Source organism: Pagrus pagrus (genome assembly GCF_965226575.1).
Source record: "Pagrus pagrus genome assembly, chromosome: 7".
Lineage (NCBI taxonomy): Eukaryota > Metazoa > Chordata > Actinopteri > Spariformes > Sparidae > Pagrus > Pagrus pagrus.
Genome location: NC_140191.1, coordinates 29,552,821 through 29,568,206, shown reverse-complemented (window position 1 = coordinate 29,568,206; position 15,386 = coordinate 29,552,821). Strand labels below are relative to the sequence as shown.

The 15,386-nt window shown below is 40.6% G+C and overlaps 1 protein-coding gene across 1 annotated transcript in view; it reads right to left on the bottom strand.

Moving 5' to 3' along the window:
* znrf2b (zinc and ring finger 2b) overlaps nucleotides 1–15,386 on the bottom strand; it is a 57,291-nt gene that overhangs the window by 7,219 nt on the left and 34,686 nt on the right. Inside the window, exon 2 of the mRNA XM_084356263.1 lies at nucleotides 10,668–10,763. Coding sequence (XP_084212389.1) covers nucleotides 10,668–10,763 — 96 coding nt within the window. The remainder of the gene's footprint in view (nucleotides 1–10,667; nucleotides 10,764–15,386) is intronic.

The window sequence follows — 15,386 nt, the reverse complement described above, 5'->3', positions numbered from 1 at the left end:
TGTGTTTAATTTTTTTTATTATCTATCATACTTTCTGTGGAGGTTTACTACCTAAAAGTCATGGTTATACTGTAGTTGCTATTACTGTCAACATTTTTTGCCACCAGCTTAAAATGTTTTTATTACAGTCTTTAATTTATTAACCAACATATATTTAATATCTTTTTATTTTGATTTATTTGGGAAAATAAATATTAGTAAATATTGGCATTGGTCTCAAAAATTCAGTATCAAGCAGGTTCTACTTTTTTTCTTCTTTTAAAAATATAACATTTGCCATGGAGGTTCATTATATGCAGCAATTCATTGTAAAGTTCACATTTTGTCCTGGGGGTGGTGCTAGGGGAAAGCTAATGGAGTTCCTCTGGTGACAATGACTGACACCAGTCAGATTTATGGGAATCTGGCCAGTTGTCTGGATTCAGCTTGTTGCAATGAATAAAACTGATGGGTCAGGTCAGGGGACGATAGTCCTTGAAAAGCTGACCTGGGCACTTCAGAAGGGACGCATGTCTGTCACTCAAACTCAACCAATATACACTATATTTAACACAAATATGAGATTCAAGTTACTTGAAATGAAGTTCAGAATTTGAAAAAGATTAGCACACAATGATATGTACATTCTGGCAGATTAAGGTAAGACTCAACTGCAGCAGCAGCACAAGAGACAGACTAAGAGGGAAACACAAAGAACTCTTTGTATGAATACAAATAAAAAAGTTAAGTAAATAAGTGTGATGACATTAAAAAGCTATATGTAAATTACAGAACCTTAGACTATTTAAGAGAATTGCACATATTCAATAACAGTAACAATACAATTCAAAAATGTAAGTATAGGTACAATTAATTTGGGAAAAATAATTTCCCTTTTGGATAATTAAGTCTAACTCTAAGTCTACTGTAAATAAGTATGAGGAATAAATACAATATAAATGTATACATGCAAGTATATGGTGTTATACCGGCCTATATATATGTGTGTGTATAAACATATATATATATATATATATATATATATATATATATATATATATATATATACACAATACACACATTATACAGTAATAATAACATACTATGAAACACATGTAATAGGTACTGTTAATAATATTACATATGCTATGTTATCATAATATGTGGTAGTTATATAGTATTGTTATATACTACTAATTATATATGGTATAAATTATATAAAGCAATGTGTATGTATTAAGAAGCAAAAGAAAATCCTGTATGTCTTCACGACTTCCCTCTTTTCTATATTGCTTTGTGCTTAAGTTGTAATTTTGGAATTTCCAAAAGAACCCTGAAGGCAGCAATTGTTAGCTCACTTTTAAATCTTTCAATGGTCTGGTATGGATGGCCTAACTCTACCTCTGCCAACCCATGTATACAGTCTGTGTGCTAACAGTGTGAGTGTGTGTGTGTGTGCGCACGCGTGCGTGTGTGTGTGTACACTCTGCAGTATTCATATTTTCCTGCAATGCATAAAATTGGTCTGGGTCTAAAGTGGAAGTCAGCGTGTGCACCATTAAACCCATCACCTGCAGCAAAACACACAGAGAGTCATTAGAACTGGCCTTATGTAACAGTGGATTAACCCAGATAGGCCTGGAAAAGCCAGTTATTATGGGCTGCAGCACATGGCATCCAGCTCAGCTGAGGGGAAAACATCTTTAATGTACTGACGGTGCTGGTCAGCCGTTCATTCACACAGACAGAGACAGACAGTGAAGATAGTAATACTGATGAATGGTCAAGATATTTGCTTTGTTAAAAATGTTTGATTTAGTTGCAGAGCATTATTGTTGTTGTCCACACCCCCTCAGTACACACAGTGGGAGATACAGTGAGACAGGAGGTGTTGCTTCTCTGTTTGTGGCTTCACACACAGTCTGTATAATAATAATGACTTTATTTGTATAGCACGTTTTAAAACACACAGTTACAAAGTTATAAAACTTTGTATTTGTTTACAAACAGTTATAAAGTTAATAATTTATATTTATAACAGTAATGGCTAACAACCTAGCTGCTGAATTTTGGACCAACTAATGTCGAGCTAATGAGGACTGAGTTATGCCTGTGAAGAGGGAGTTATAGTCTCCTAAACCAGAAAAGATTAAGGTGTGTACTAGAAGTTCTATGTGTTTGGCTGTTAGCGTGGGTTTGATTTCAGCAATGTTTCAACTGAAAGAAGCAGGACTGGACAAATTTAGTAATGTGAGGCAAAGTTCAAATGTTAGTCAAACAGTATAACAAGATTCTAAGAGGTGGTCTTGATATTGTTGGCAAGGCGGGGGTTATATTGACTGACCTTCTCACTTAAAAAAATCAGGGCCAGTCACAAGGACCTCTGTTTTATCGGAATTGAGATTGAGGAAGTTTTGAGACATTCAATTTGTAACAGAAGCAAGACAGTTGTGGTAAGGTTGTTAAGGTTATTTGGTTTGAACGAGAAGTACAGCTGCGTATCGTCTGCATAGCAATGATAAGATGTCTCACAGGCAGAGTTCAGCAGATCACACAGAGGTAGCATATACACCGATCAGCCACAGCATTAAAACCACTGACAGGTGACATGAATAACATTGATCATCTCATCACAATGCGATGTTCTACTGGGAAACCTTGGGTGCTGGCATTCATGTGAATGCCACTTGACACGCACCACCCATCCAAACACTGTTGTGGACCAAGTACACCCCCTCATCACAACAACACTACCCGATGGCAGTGGCCCCCCAGCAGGACAATGTGCCCTGACACGCCGCAAACACTGCTCAGGAACAGCTCGAGGAACACAATAAAGGGCCCAAGGTGTTTCCCGGGCCACCAAATTCCCCAGATCCCAATCTGATCGAGCATCTGTAAGACGTGCTGGAACAAGTCTGATCCATGGAGGCCCCACCCCCCAACATACAGGACCCAGAGGATCCACTATAACACGCCCTGGTGCCAGACACCACAGGACACCTTTAGAGGTCTTAAAGGATAACTACCGTTTTTTACAACCTGGACCTTATTTCTAGCAAAATATATGATCATTTACTCACCCAGATAACTTTAGTGTCATTCGGCATCGTTCGGACGAAATTAGATCCAGTGTAGCGCCGATATATTCATGTAATGCGAGTGACGGGGCACCGAAGCACAGCCTCTATATAACGCATTATCTGCCACGAAACTAGTTCATTTCACCAATATTTTGTCATGATACGCTAGTGCTATTCCCCTCTGAGTCCGGGCTCGTCTGTTGTCAACATCCGGGGTCTGTAGGTTGACCTACTACCTCTGACCTGGAAGATGTCGTCTCTGAGCTGCGCACGGACCCGCGACAGCCCGGCTTGTTTACCTGTAGCTGCTACTGCTAGTTTGACCCCGGATGTTGACAACAGACGAGCCCGGACTCAGAGGGGAATAGCACTAGCATATCGTAACAAAATATTGGTGAAATGAACTAGTTTTGTGGCAGATAATGCTCATAAAGGCTGCGCTTTGGTGCCCCGTCACTCGCATTATATGGATATATCGGCGCTACACCGGATCTAATTTCGTCCGAATGACTTCAAATGACACCAAAGTTATCTGGGTGAGTAAATGACCATATATTTTGCTAGAAATAAGGTCCAGGTTGTAAAAAACGGTAGTTATCCTTTAAGTCCATGTTTTGACAGGTCAGAGCTGTTTTGGCTGCACAAGGGGAACCTTCACAATATTAGGCAGGTGGTCATAATGATATGACTGATCAGTGTATATGGAGAACAGGATTGGACCCAATATTGACCCATGAGGGACACTACATTGGAGGGGAGTGGGAGTTGTTAATGTGAACATTGAAGTGTCTGTCAGATAAGTATGAGGTGAGCCATTTCAGAGTAGTACTAGAGATGAAGTCATCTTTATCCGCATGCATGAACATGTCAGTTATTTCGTTGAGTAGACCTGTCTTGGTGCTATGCTTTTGGCGGAAAGTGGATTGAAATTTATCAAAGATATTGTATCCACATACAGCCATGATGTTGGTTAGCTGCTAGCTGCAGGCTAAAAACAATTCTCCTGGCTAGCGACTCAAAACAAAGTCTGTGATCGAGGCTTTAGGAAGGCCGTTGGGTCAGGCTAGTGTCAGTGTCAGGTGTTGTAAGAGAAGAGACAATGGTACCAGTCCACAAAGAACAACAAAGGTCGTTAAATCCAAAATAAAAGTCAAAAGCTGGCAAATGAAAGTAGCAATCTAAACAGCGTTTCCAGAAGTGATGTGTGACTGTAAAGCTGGATTTTTTTTTCTTATTGCATTTATTACAGGATAAAGAAATGTACACGGCCCAAAATGACTTCAAATTCACAATCATTGCTAAAGTTATAGATGTGGCACGGAATGATAAGAACACATGCAGCAGAGTTAAAGGTGTAATTTGTAAGAAATGGCCAGAACTCAGCAGCATAACTGCTAACTACTGCTCACTATACTCTTTGCTTAAGCTAGTTAGCTCAGTTAGCTGTGGAGCTAAGTGAAGTTTGCCCTCACAGCAACATCAGATGAGGGGGGGAGTCACCACGGGCAACGGAGCTCAGCCACCTCCCTGTGACCACGGCTGGATACTAGACTGGGACTAAACATAGCCTTTGAGACTGGCATGTCAGTTTAATGACAAGCAATACAGTAAAGAGGTGATTTACCGCAGCTTTGACCAGGACTTTGACTCCAGGGATGAGAAGACACGGCAGGTGGGGACAGGAGAGGTAGAGGCATGAAGCGGATTCTTTCGTTTTTTTGTTCACTTATGACACGAAAAACTAAGAGAGCTTATGAAACGTAGCAAACTCTCCACTTGTATACATCTCCCAGCTGAAACTACAGGGCTATCAGACTATAACTCGAGGTACGGCCACTGTGTTTGCCACGTGTCGTAACATAGAGGTGCCGACAACAAGCACTGCAGGTGGGTGCCCTGTCAAGGTGGAGGCAGGCGGCAGGAAGCCAGGGAGAGTGGCCTCCGATGCCTCACCGAGGGCAGCCGCAGCCAGCAAGCCGATGGAGCATCGACCCCTAGGGCGAGCAGGTCGACTGTCAGGGGTTTGTGGCAAGTGTTATAAGGAAACAGGACAGGTCAGGGCTAGCTGGTTAGCATGCTAACTTCAGTAGACATGTCTGCAACACCATACGTAGATGTTGTTTCTTTTAGTGTAAAGACTGGAGACAGAGGGAAACAGTTAGCCTGGCATACCTATTGTTGTTTTTTGAACTTGGGACTTAAAACAAGCCATTTACCCCTGCTTATCATCTTTATGCTAACCTAGGCTAATCACTTCCATTACAGTAATATTAATCTTTTCATCTCACTCCCTGAAAGACAGAAAATACAAGCTTTTTTAAGCTGGTTGAATTGCTTAGTGTAAACGTACCACTAAATACTGTCACATAATGTATCTGTGCATTCAGCCTAAAGAAATGAATACTAGTCTCTTTCTAAAATCATTCTGGCAACCCGGTTAGCTTGTCCTGCTGACCTTTGACCTCTGTAATGACCCAGCACGAAGGATCATGAAGGAGGAGGTGCTTCAAAGAGCTGCTTTTAATGCAGCAGGCTGACCTCTGAGCTGTAGTCTCTCGGTCTGCGTTGTTTTACCAGAATGAACAACGTGTCTCTGACACAGTCATCAGTCTGTTTCACAGCAGGTTGTAAATCTGAAAGCAGGTCAGGAAATATCTCTGGTTTTATAATGGAAACACACACAGACAGGGGGAGCTGTGTGTTATACACACATGACAGCTGCTGTTTGTGTGTGTCTGTGTCATGAACCAGTGGTGGATATGTTTAGGGACTAGCAGGTTCGTTTGTGTGTGTGTGTGTGTGTGTGTGTGTGTGTGTTCTGTGTGTGTGTGTGTGTGTGTGTGCGCGTTTGCAACAATAAACAGTATTTCAAGGCCAAACCACAAGTCATGCTGACGTGGGTGTGGGGAATTTTCACCTATATAATTTCCTATTTCTGCTGTGCTGCAGTATCACTCTGATTGACTGTGTCAATCCTCATCAAATTATGTCATTCCTTTGTGTGAAGTCTTCAGTGAACATGATACCTGTTTATTTACTGTATCTGACAAATTACGAAGACGCAGTTAATACTTGAGTAACGTAAGATTACATTTATCAAGAGAATATGAAATGATTAGACTGTTGACTATTGCTGCTGGTGTCTGTCTGTGTTTGTGTGTGTGTGTGTGTGTGTGTGTGTGTGTGTGTGTGTGTGCACGCAGGCAGATAGTAGGGAGGCCTGAGTGGCTTATTATCTTATGTTAGGCCACAAACCCTACAGAGCAGCTGTGATCCCACATCACGTGAGAAAACACACAAACTCTCACACAGGTTAGCCAGTTAACATAAACTGTGACATAAACATTTTTTGGCTGAAATAACTGGTGCAACCTACTAAATTTGACACACTGTGTTTGTCACAAGATCTATCCAAACCTGGACTTCCTAATTCAAAACTATTAAGTTGATATTAACTATCAATATGATATCAGTAAATGTTTAACTGGGGGAATGTGACTCTTAAATTATCTGGAATGATGCATCACTCTGTTTGAGTCCTCCTATGACTGTGCTGTGGTGTTGTACAGACAGTGGCTGCAGAGAGCACTTTAACCAGACAATAGACAAGTTTCATTTTGACTTATTATCAAGTTAGGGTGCACTCACACTTGGCCCAGTTGCTCCGTACTGTGCCGAAGCATGATTGTCCCTCCTCCCCAGTCCCCTGCTGGCCTGCACTCACATTGCTCCGGCCACAACCGGGCCTGAGCACGTTTACCTCTTGTACATACGTCATCACATCGTAGCGCAGTTGCAGCACAATGGAGAACAAAACAGAAAACATGACTTAACTGACTTTTTTGTGGCTTGTTTTGTGTCATTTTGGTCACAGACAGCCCTCTCACATTCCTGGATTTCTTGATTATGCAAGGCGGTGTAATACGCATGATTATACTTCATGTCCACGTTGTACACCCGTGCTTGTGCATGAGCAACCGTACTGTGCCGAAGCACACCTCTTCCCACCATGCCAGGGCCAAGAAAGTGTACTGTGCTTCAGCACAGTATGGGGCGCTCACACTGGTCAAACAAACTGGACTTTGGGGACCAAACGTGCTTCAGCAAGGTACGGATTGCCTTGTGTGAGTGTGCCCTTACTCTTGGAAATGATGTTATTTGCTGCAGCTGATATGATCTGTGCAAAACCATTAGAACTATTTCTCATTGTCTTTGTCCGAGGATGTCTGACCCTTAATCAAATCAATCCAGCCAGTTGTTGAGATATCAGTCAACCTCACCACTACTGGGGCAAAAAGACTTTTCCAGGACACAAAGTGAGGGGAAAGGCTCTATGACAGCTGAGGGTTCACTACAGACGTGGCCTGACAAAGGCATAAACACACAAATGCGCCAACTCTTAAAACTAGCAGGTTATGTGAACATAGTCCCTATATTCCAGATCTATCAGACAATCTAAGAAGTAGGTTGTGTCTTTTACGAAGTGCTGTGTATTCGTTTTTTTCACTGACTTTAATCCTAAATACTGTGGGGAACTGATCAGACCGTGATCATCATATGACTTACAGGCAGGAAGACCGAAAGGAATCAGTTCCTGCTGTACAGGAAGTCAGTTTCCTCAAAGAGGAACTCAACTGCAGAGAAAATTACAAAAAAAGAAACTACAAAAACGAGGAAGCGTACATAGACCAACTTAAAATCCTGATGAGGAATTATATGTAAAGGGAACAGTGATTTTTTTTCTGTCTTGATGGCGAGTCTCTGTATTGTGTTGGTGGTTTCTAGTCATACAAAGGTTTCACTGCCATCATGTTTCTATAGGGACACAGGGAGTAAAAGCAGGTCATCTATACTGAAAAGAAAATGCAGGATGAGGTGATTTGTAATGAATGATTGAAACACACAGAATTCAAACAAGTCTCAAAAGGCTCAAACCAGAGCTCGAGATCAGCCTTGTCATGTGCTTGCTTTTAAGCAGCATATATGCATAGACACAAATAACTGCGACATGAGCAGCATTATTCATTTTTCACAGATGCAGTAGTACTCCCTAACACCTGTAAACCTACTGATGTGCGCATCATTGGACTTCCCCTTTAGAACCTAAGCGTTACGGTGAAAATGGCTCTACTCCTGCACAATCTTACAGGCTTGGACACACTTGATGCCTGTGTACTGCTTGCTGAGCTGCTGCTGCTCACTCGCATGTTTGTGTTCACATAGGCAGTGCTGCTGCTGCAGCGCGGCTACTGCCTGCCTTTATCTGTTTACCTTTGATGATTATCAATAAATATGATGACGCGATCCCCTTTGAATGAGCGAGAAAGCACGAGGGGGAAAAAGAGGGAGGGAGGGAGGGATTTAGGGAGGGAGGGAAAGTGAAAGAAAGATGCACAGGAAATAGACTGCCCCTCACCGGTTGTGTGTATTCTCTGCATTACTGTGACATATTCTACAGATACAGACATTAAAACTGTACCAAAACGCTGGTATGACATCAATATGACTGTTGACAGGTTGTTTTCAGGTCTGTATTTGCGGAGAACCACGTGCATTGCAGTAGAAATAGGCGAGACTCTGAATCCCTACGCAGCAGCCTCGCTTGACACGTGTGTGAGAAGCGCGTCCATGCACCCAGTGTGGTCAGTCTAACCTGTTAACATGGACGCCTAAATGAAAAGCGAGTGGGAACCCCATGCAGCAGTGCTGCACAGGCTTCCAGTGTGTCCAGGCTGTTACTCTTAAACTGAACACACTGCTGATGACTGGGACAGAAACAGCCCTACACATACATCTGCAAGGCTGATATAATCATCAGATTATACTTAATCTGAGATATATCAGTATCAGAGTATATGCTGTTCAAGAACTAGCAAGAATTTGTCAGAACTGGTATGCCAAATTTTAGCTTGACTATTAGACTGAAGCATCATTTTGGTGCCATTTTTCTGGCTATTGCACAGAAAGCTGATCTCCCCATTTTTAACCCCAACTACAAAGCTGCCATCGGCTCAGTTGTTTGTCCAACTGGAGAGACAGCAGTCAGCACAACACCAGAACTATTTGAAATGCTGTATGCATAAAATCTGGGTCTCATCCAGACTTCCTGTCTTTGGAAGGTTTTTGGAAGCTTGTCTCATCTTTCTCTCTCCCCTGCACACAGTCTCCTCCTGGTCTCTTCTCTTCCCTCCAGGATGGACAGATGAGGAGTCATCTGTCCCTCCCGGAGGTCCCCCATCCTCTTCCATCCCTACCTTTAACCATGTCCCCTCCATCAATCAAGGTAAAAAAAAACCCACACGTAATATTATATGAATTACCATATTCGTAGTCAATTAAAAGTCAGGTCTCAGATAATGGTCGGGGGCATGGTCGCCACTAGAGTGGATTAACTCCTGGTGCCTGTCAAATAATTTGTATGCCAACCACATAAAATGTATATTTTATGTAGCTCACTGAGGTAGAGCAGGTCGTCTAGTGACTGGAAGGTCACTGGTTCGAATCCCCGGCTCCCCCAGCTGCATGTTGAAGTGTCCTTGAGCAAGATACTGAACCCCAAATTGCTCCTGATGAGCAGTTGGCACCCTGCATGGCAGCCTCTGCCATCAGTGTGTGAATGTGTGTGTGAATGGGTGAATGTGACAGGTGTTGTAAAGTGCTTTGAGCGGCCAGTAGAGATGAAAGTAGACCTCTTCTATTTTTTTACTTAAAAACTATAACAATATTATCATGCCATTTCCAGCATCGGTATCAGTCTCAGACAGGCCAAGAGGCCATACACTTTTATCATGTGACATGTCCGACTGCAGAATTCAGTCTGGGCTGATCTGACTGAAGAGTCTGTAAAATCTGCAAAAAAACCTGACTGTATCATACTGTATACATACATATTACTTCTCTGTGGGGATTTTTGAAACTACCGTTACAATACTGATATTGAACTGGACTGAAGATCAGAGGAAACAACAAAAATAAATAGCTAAAAAGAACACTTTGCAGAGGGATATATTTTCCCTCCATTCACGATTGTTGCGGTGTCATTAAATACATAAGAGTATAACAGATAATAGATCAATAAAAGAAGAAGCTGCCCTCACAGCACAGTGCTAGACTACAGTTTTGGAAATATTACAGAAAGATTACACAAGATTTCACAGGGAAGCAGACGGTAAACACAGGATCAGGTTACATAAGCAGAAAGCTGTGATTGTCTACCTTCATCAGACAGTTGTTCTTTGAATGCAACAGTGATGACCGTTTAAGGATAATTATATACCTGTTGGACAGTGTCATTATTAGCACATAATGTCTTACATATATTCTTTGATACATTTTCATATACTTCTATTAGTTTTTATTTGTTTCAGTATAAACACTGTTAAACACAGACAACAGTAATTTTCTTTATATAATTTGACTTTTTTTCTTTTCTTTTGGAAACAGACCTTTTAGTTATTTTCCATCTCTCTATCTATATTATAGCATTATTTGCTTACTGATGGCCCTGCAGCTACATAGTTTTCTCACATGCTGACCAGGCTCATATGTTCCTGCCTTCTTTAAATTATATTAATAAAGCAGATAAAAGGAACACGGATGTCCTACCGTTATATGTCACTCTGGGTTTGGTTAAGCACAAGACCAGGTGAAGATCCATCTCATCTGATGACACGAACTTGGAGCACACAGGGCACTTGAAGCCTGGAAGAAAGAAAGAAAAACACAAACAATAAGTTACTTTTTCCCTTCTCTCCTGAGCCCCATTTATTGTGGTGTTTTTGCACTGCATTTCCAATGATCACTTGTCAGTTTGTGTAGTACAAAAAAGTCAGACACACAACTGTTCACAGCAAATAAAACAGCCATTTTTTTAAAGTTAGAATGTTATTTTTTTTAAGTCTCTAATCCTTAAAAATGCTTAAATTTTTTAAAATGTTCATTATAATGTTTCCCATTTATGGACATTTAATATATTTCCATTCCATGTTCCATTCCTGCACAGGATTCAAATCCAGTTGGAGTATATTGTGTTAAAATTGATTAAATCCGGAGCGCCGCTCAGGTCATACAGTTTGCATAATCTGGTTGAATGTTAAAATATTAAAGTGATGAATTCCTAAAACTACTTAGTTGTGTGCCATGTTTTGAACAAAGGTTGGCAGCTTCTCATCAGCAAAGCTGAACAGCTCTGCATGCACAACTCGTTACATTATGTGACATATATGTAACCAGCTGGACACGTACAGAACTGTCCTGTCATTCACTCTGTGTGCGGCTGCATTTCACTCGACTACACACTGAAAACAAGAAACTAGAAGTTACAGCACAGGAACAGAAGCAGAAACTGTGTTAAGGACCTGAGCTAACAAACTATGAACCTGTATTCATTTACAACGTGACATGGCTGGGCTTTGCGCACAGAGTCGATCAGGAGTTTCTGCTCTGACATTTTCAGTTGCAAAAATATTCACAGCCTAGCTGCTGCAGTCAGACTGTCTGTTATCACCTACTCAAAGTGTCTCATGCCAGGCTTTGTGCGAGGTTCACCGTGATAAATACAGTATGGAAGCCCATTTCTGTCAGTTAAAGAAGAGGATAAGATGAAAACTAAGCTTGATGAAAAAATATTCCCATGGTAAATCATATTTTTTAAAGAAAAAGCCATCATCATGAGATAAAAAAAGCAAGATTATGATTGGTAAACTAAACACTCCTGGCTTGAGTACAACCCTCTGCACCTGGATATTGGACTTCCTCACAAGTGAACCAGAGAGAGTTCAGATTGGCAGTCACACCTTCTCTATTTTAGCACTCAACACCAGAGCCCCCCAGGGCTGTGTGCTCAGCCCCCTCTTATTTACACTGTACACCCATGACTACACACCCTGACATCAGGAGAACTCTTTTGTGAAGTATGCTGATGACGCCACCATCATCGACCGTATCATACAATGACAGTTCATATCGGGAGGAAATCTACAATCTTGCAGAGTGGTGCAGAGAAACAATCTATTGCTCAACATCAGCAAAACCAAGGAGCTGATTGTTGATTTTAGAAAAAAGGAGTCGAAGACACACACCCTTGTCTACATCAGTGGAGCTGAGATGGAGCAGGTGAACAGTTATAGGTTGCTTTGAATTACCATCACAAGAATCTATCTTGGTCATTACACATCACCACTCTGCTTAAAAAAGGACAGAAAAGGCTCTACTTCCTACGGAAACTTAGTAAGACTAAATTCCGGGGAGCAAAATCCTGGGCAACTTTTACAGAAGAGCAACAGAAAGCACAATGACTGGAAACGTCACAAATTTGCATGGTTCATGCATGGCTTAGGACAGAAAGGCTCTACAGCGGGTGATTAAAACCACCCAGAACATCACTGGTACCATCTACAGAGCATCAGTGACATCTGTGAAGTGAGATGTCTGCACAGAGTCCAAAGGACACTAAAAGACAACACCCACCCAGCCACAGTCTGTTCACCCTGCTGCCATCTGGCAAAAGATACAGAAGTATCCCCTGCTGTACCACCAGACTACAGAGCAGCTTCACTACCCAGGCTGAGAGACTCCTGAACTCATCCTCAACACACAACAGATGTAAAGGGACTCGAGGACTAACCCTTCATTTCTATCTTGTATTACACGTGTTTCATATGAAAGACCAGAGACGAATGAATTGTAAGTGTTCACACACAGTCTGAACAAACAGATGTTGTTTTCTGTCAATATGTTTATTCACCATTACTGTATATCAATCAGTGGTAGAGTATACAATATTAGCAGATTTATTTATACTTAAATGTTGAATTAAACATTATCCTCAAGCGCTGGCTGTGGTCCCTTTGTTTCAGTTTTCTATCACAATTATGTTGTCATGATATCAGACACAACAGCAAATCCTGCAGTTTCCACTGACACCTCTGTGCCCTTTGTCACAGATTCATAACATCCCTCATCCATCATCTATTAGCATGCAGCTCTGCAGCAGGGGGCAGAATGCCACATATCACTGACAAATAAGAGACGATGGAGTGTAAATGTGTGTCATTCTACATGTCTGTCCACATGCTGTAATGCACATGACATAAATAGATTAGTGTGGTCAGAAGCAGGCTGTCTGCTGCTTGTCTGACCTGACCTGAGTGAATCACAACACACATGCACAAACAGGATCTCTCGCCAGCTGATGACAATTTGAATTGTGGGTTGAGGTGTGTTTATTTCAGAGAAGAATAAGCTCTGCATGACTGCAAAAGTCATCTGAAAAATGTGGAAAGCCAAAGCTCAGCATCCCCTGCGCGACCATGATGACGCTGATGACGCTCTCCAGGAAATTAAATTGCTCTGTGTGTCCTCGTACATGTTGGTCGGTCATGCTTGCCCTCGGTAATATTATAACTCTGGCCTCTTTAAGTATATTTCCCCCATCGATCACATAGTCTGGAATATGTAAACATAGAGTAAATGACAAAAGCGTTATTTATAACCCTGGGGCAGTGTGTGTGTTATTGTCTTTTGCCCAACAGCAAACTCTGCTGCTGCGCTGGGATTTTTACTCACAGAATTAACGAAAACAAATTAAGCCAAGAAAGAGCATGATCTGAAACATCTGCTGCCCTGAGGAACAAATGCTGAAAGCTGCAAATTGTAAAAGAAAACAGCAAGTAGAAAGATGGACATGTTTGAATGATGAGGGAAAAGGAAAATGTTTTAAAAGTTTTCTTTCTCTTCATGCAAAGAGATGTTTGAAGATTGAGGATTTTAAAATCATCATTATGCTCTATAAAACATGATGTCTTGATGGACAAAGATCCTTTCATTTTCATGAGGAGAAAAGTGCATCTTTTCTTACCAATTTTAGGAATAAGAAGAGGAAGAATAAAAGAGGAAAAGACATAAGTATTACACTTGGGGCTTTTCCATTGACACTTTTCACCACGCTGATTTGCAATTCCATTACTAGTTTTAGCATGCTGAGTTAAACTCAGCCTAATCAGAATGGGCACTCTCTGGAGTAGGGCCAAAGTGCCCCCATCCCGCCTCCATATGGGTTGTGGTGACGTCTTGTGACCGCAACCCACTGGGATATAGATATGTATACCTTTATATATAGAGATATATATCTCTTTATATATATATAGATAGATATATATATAGAGAGAGAAAGAGAGAGCTATATATAGATATATATATCTATATAAAGAGATATTTATATATAGATGTATATACATAGAGAGAGATATATATCTCTAACGTTTCATGATGTAAAGCCCCATATCTCTGTACATAGAGATATCTCTCTCTCTCTCTCTCTCTCTCTCTCTATATATATATATATATATATATATATATATATATCTCTATATATTGAGATGTATATCTCAATATATAGATATGTATATCTCTGTACATAGAGATATAGATATATATATCTCTATATAGATATGTATATCTCTGTACATAGAGATATCTCTCTCTCTCGGTATATCTAGATAGACAGATAGATAGATAGATAGATAGATAGATAGATAGAGAGATATCTCCCTATATATATCTACATAGATATGTATATCTCTCTATAGATAGATATGTATATCTCTATAGATATGTATATCTCTGTACATAGAGATATATATCTCTCTATATAGATATATATATCTCTATAGATATGTATATCTCTGTACATATATATATATATATATATATATATATATATATATATATCTCTATATAGAGATATGTATATCTCTGTACATAGATATATAGATATATACACACACATCTCTCTCTATATATAGATATATACAACAAAATATATACAATTTCCTTCAAAAATGCTATGTCAAATGGGAGGATGTGTGTGACACGTGTGGTCTGCATCTGCAGCTTCACATTCTGCTTATACTTCTCCTCCATGTCTTTTTTCTCTTTTTCCTCTTGTTCTCTTCTGATTCTATCCTCTTCTTTTCTTTTCTTCATATTTTCTTTCTTGTTCGTATTCTTCTTGCAGTTTTCTGAGTTTCGTTTGTTCCTCCTGTCATCTCTGTTCATCTTCTTGATATCGTTTTTCCTACCATTCCTTTTGTTTTTTCTCCCAGTTCTTTCGTTCTTTTCTCGACTCTTCTCTGCTCTCCTTCAGCTTTCTGTCAGTGTTTTCCTTTGATTCTGACTCTGGTCTCATTTTTTGCTCCAAAAATTCAACTTTTTGTTGCCACTCCTGTTTCTGAATTTCTTCCCCTTGTATCAGCTGATCTGGAGGCAGCATTTCAGCATGCCCCTTGTGGATGACATCTTCAAGGAAGTCTCTGTACTCCTGGT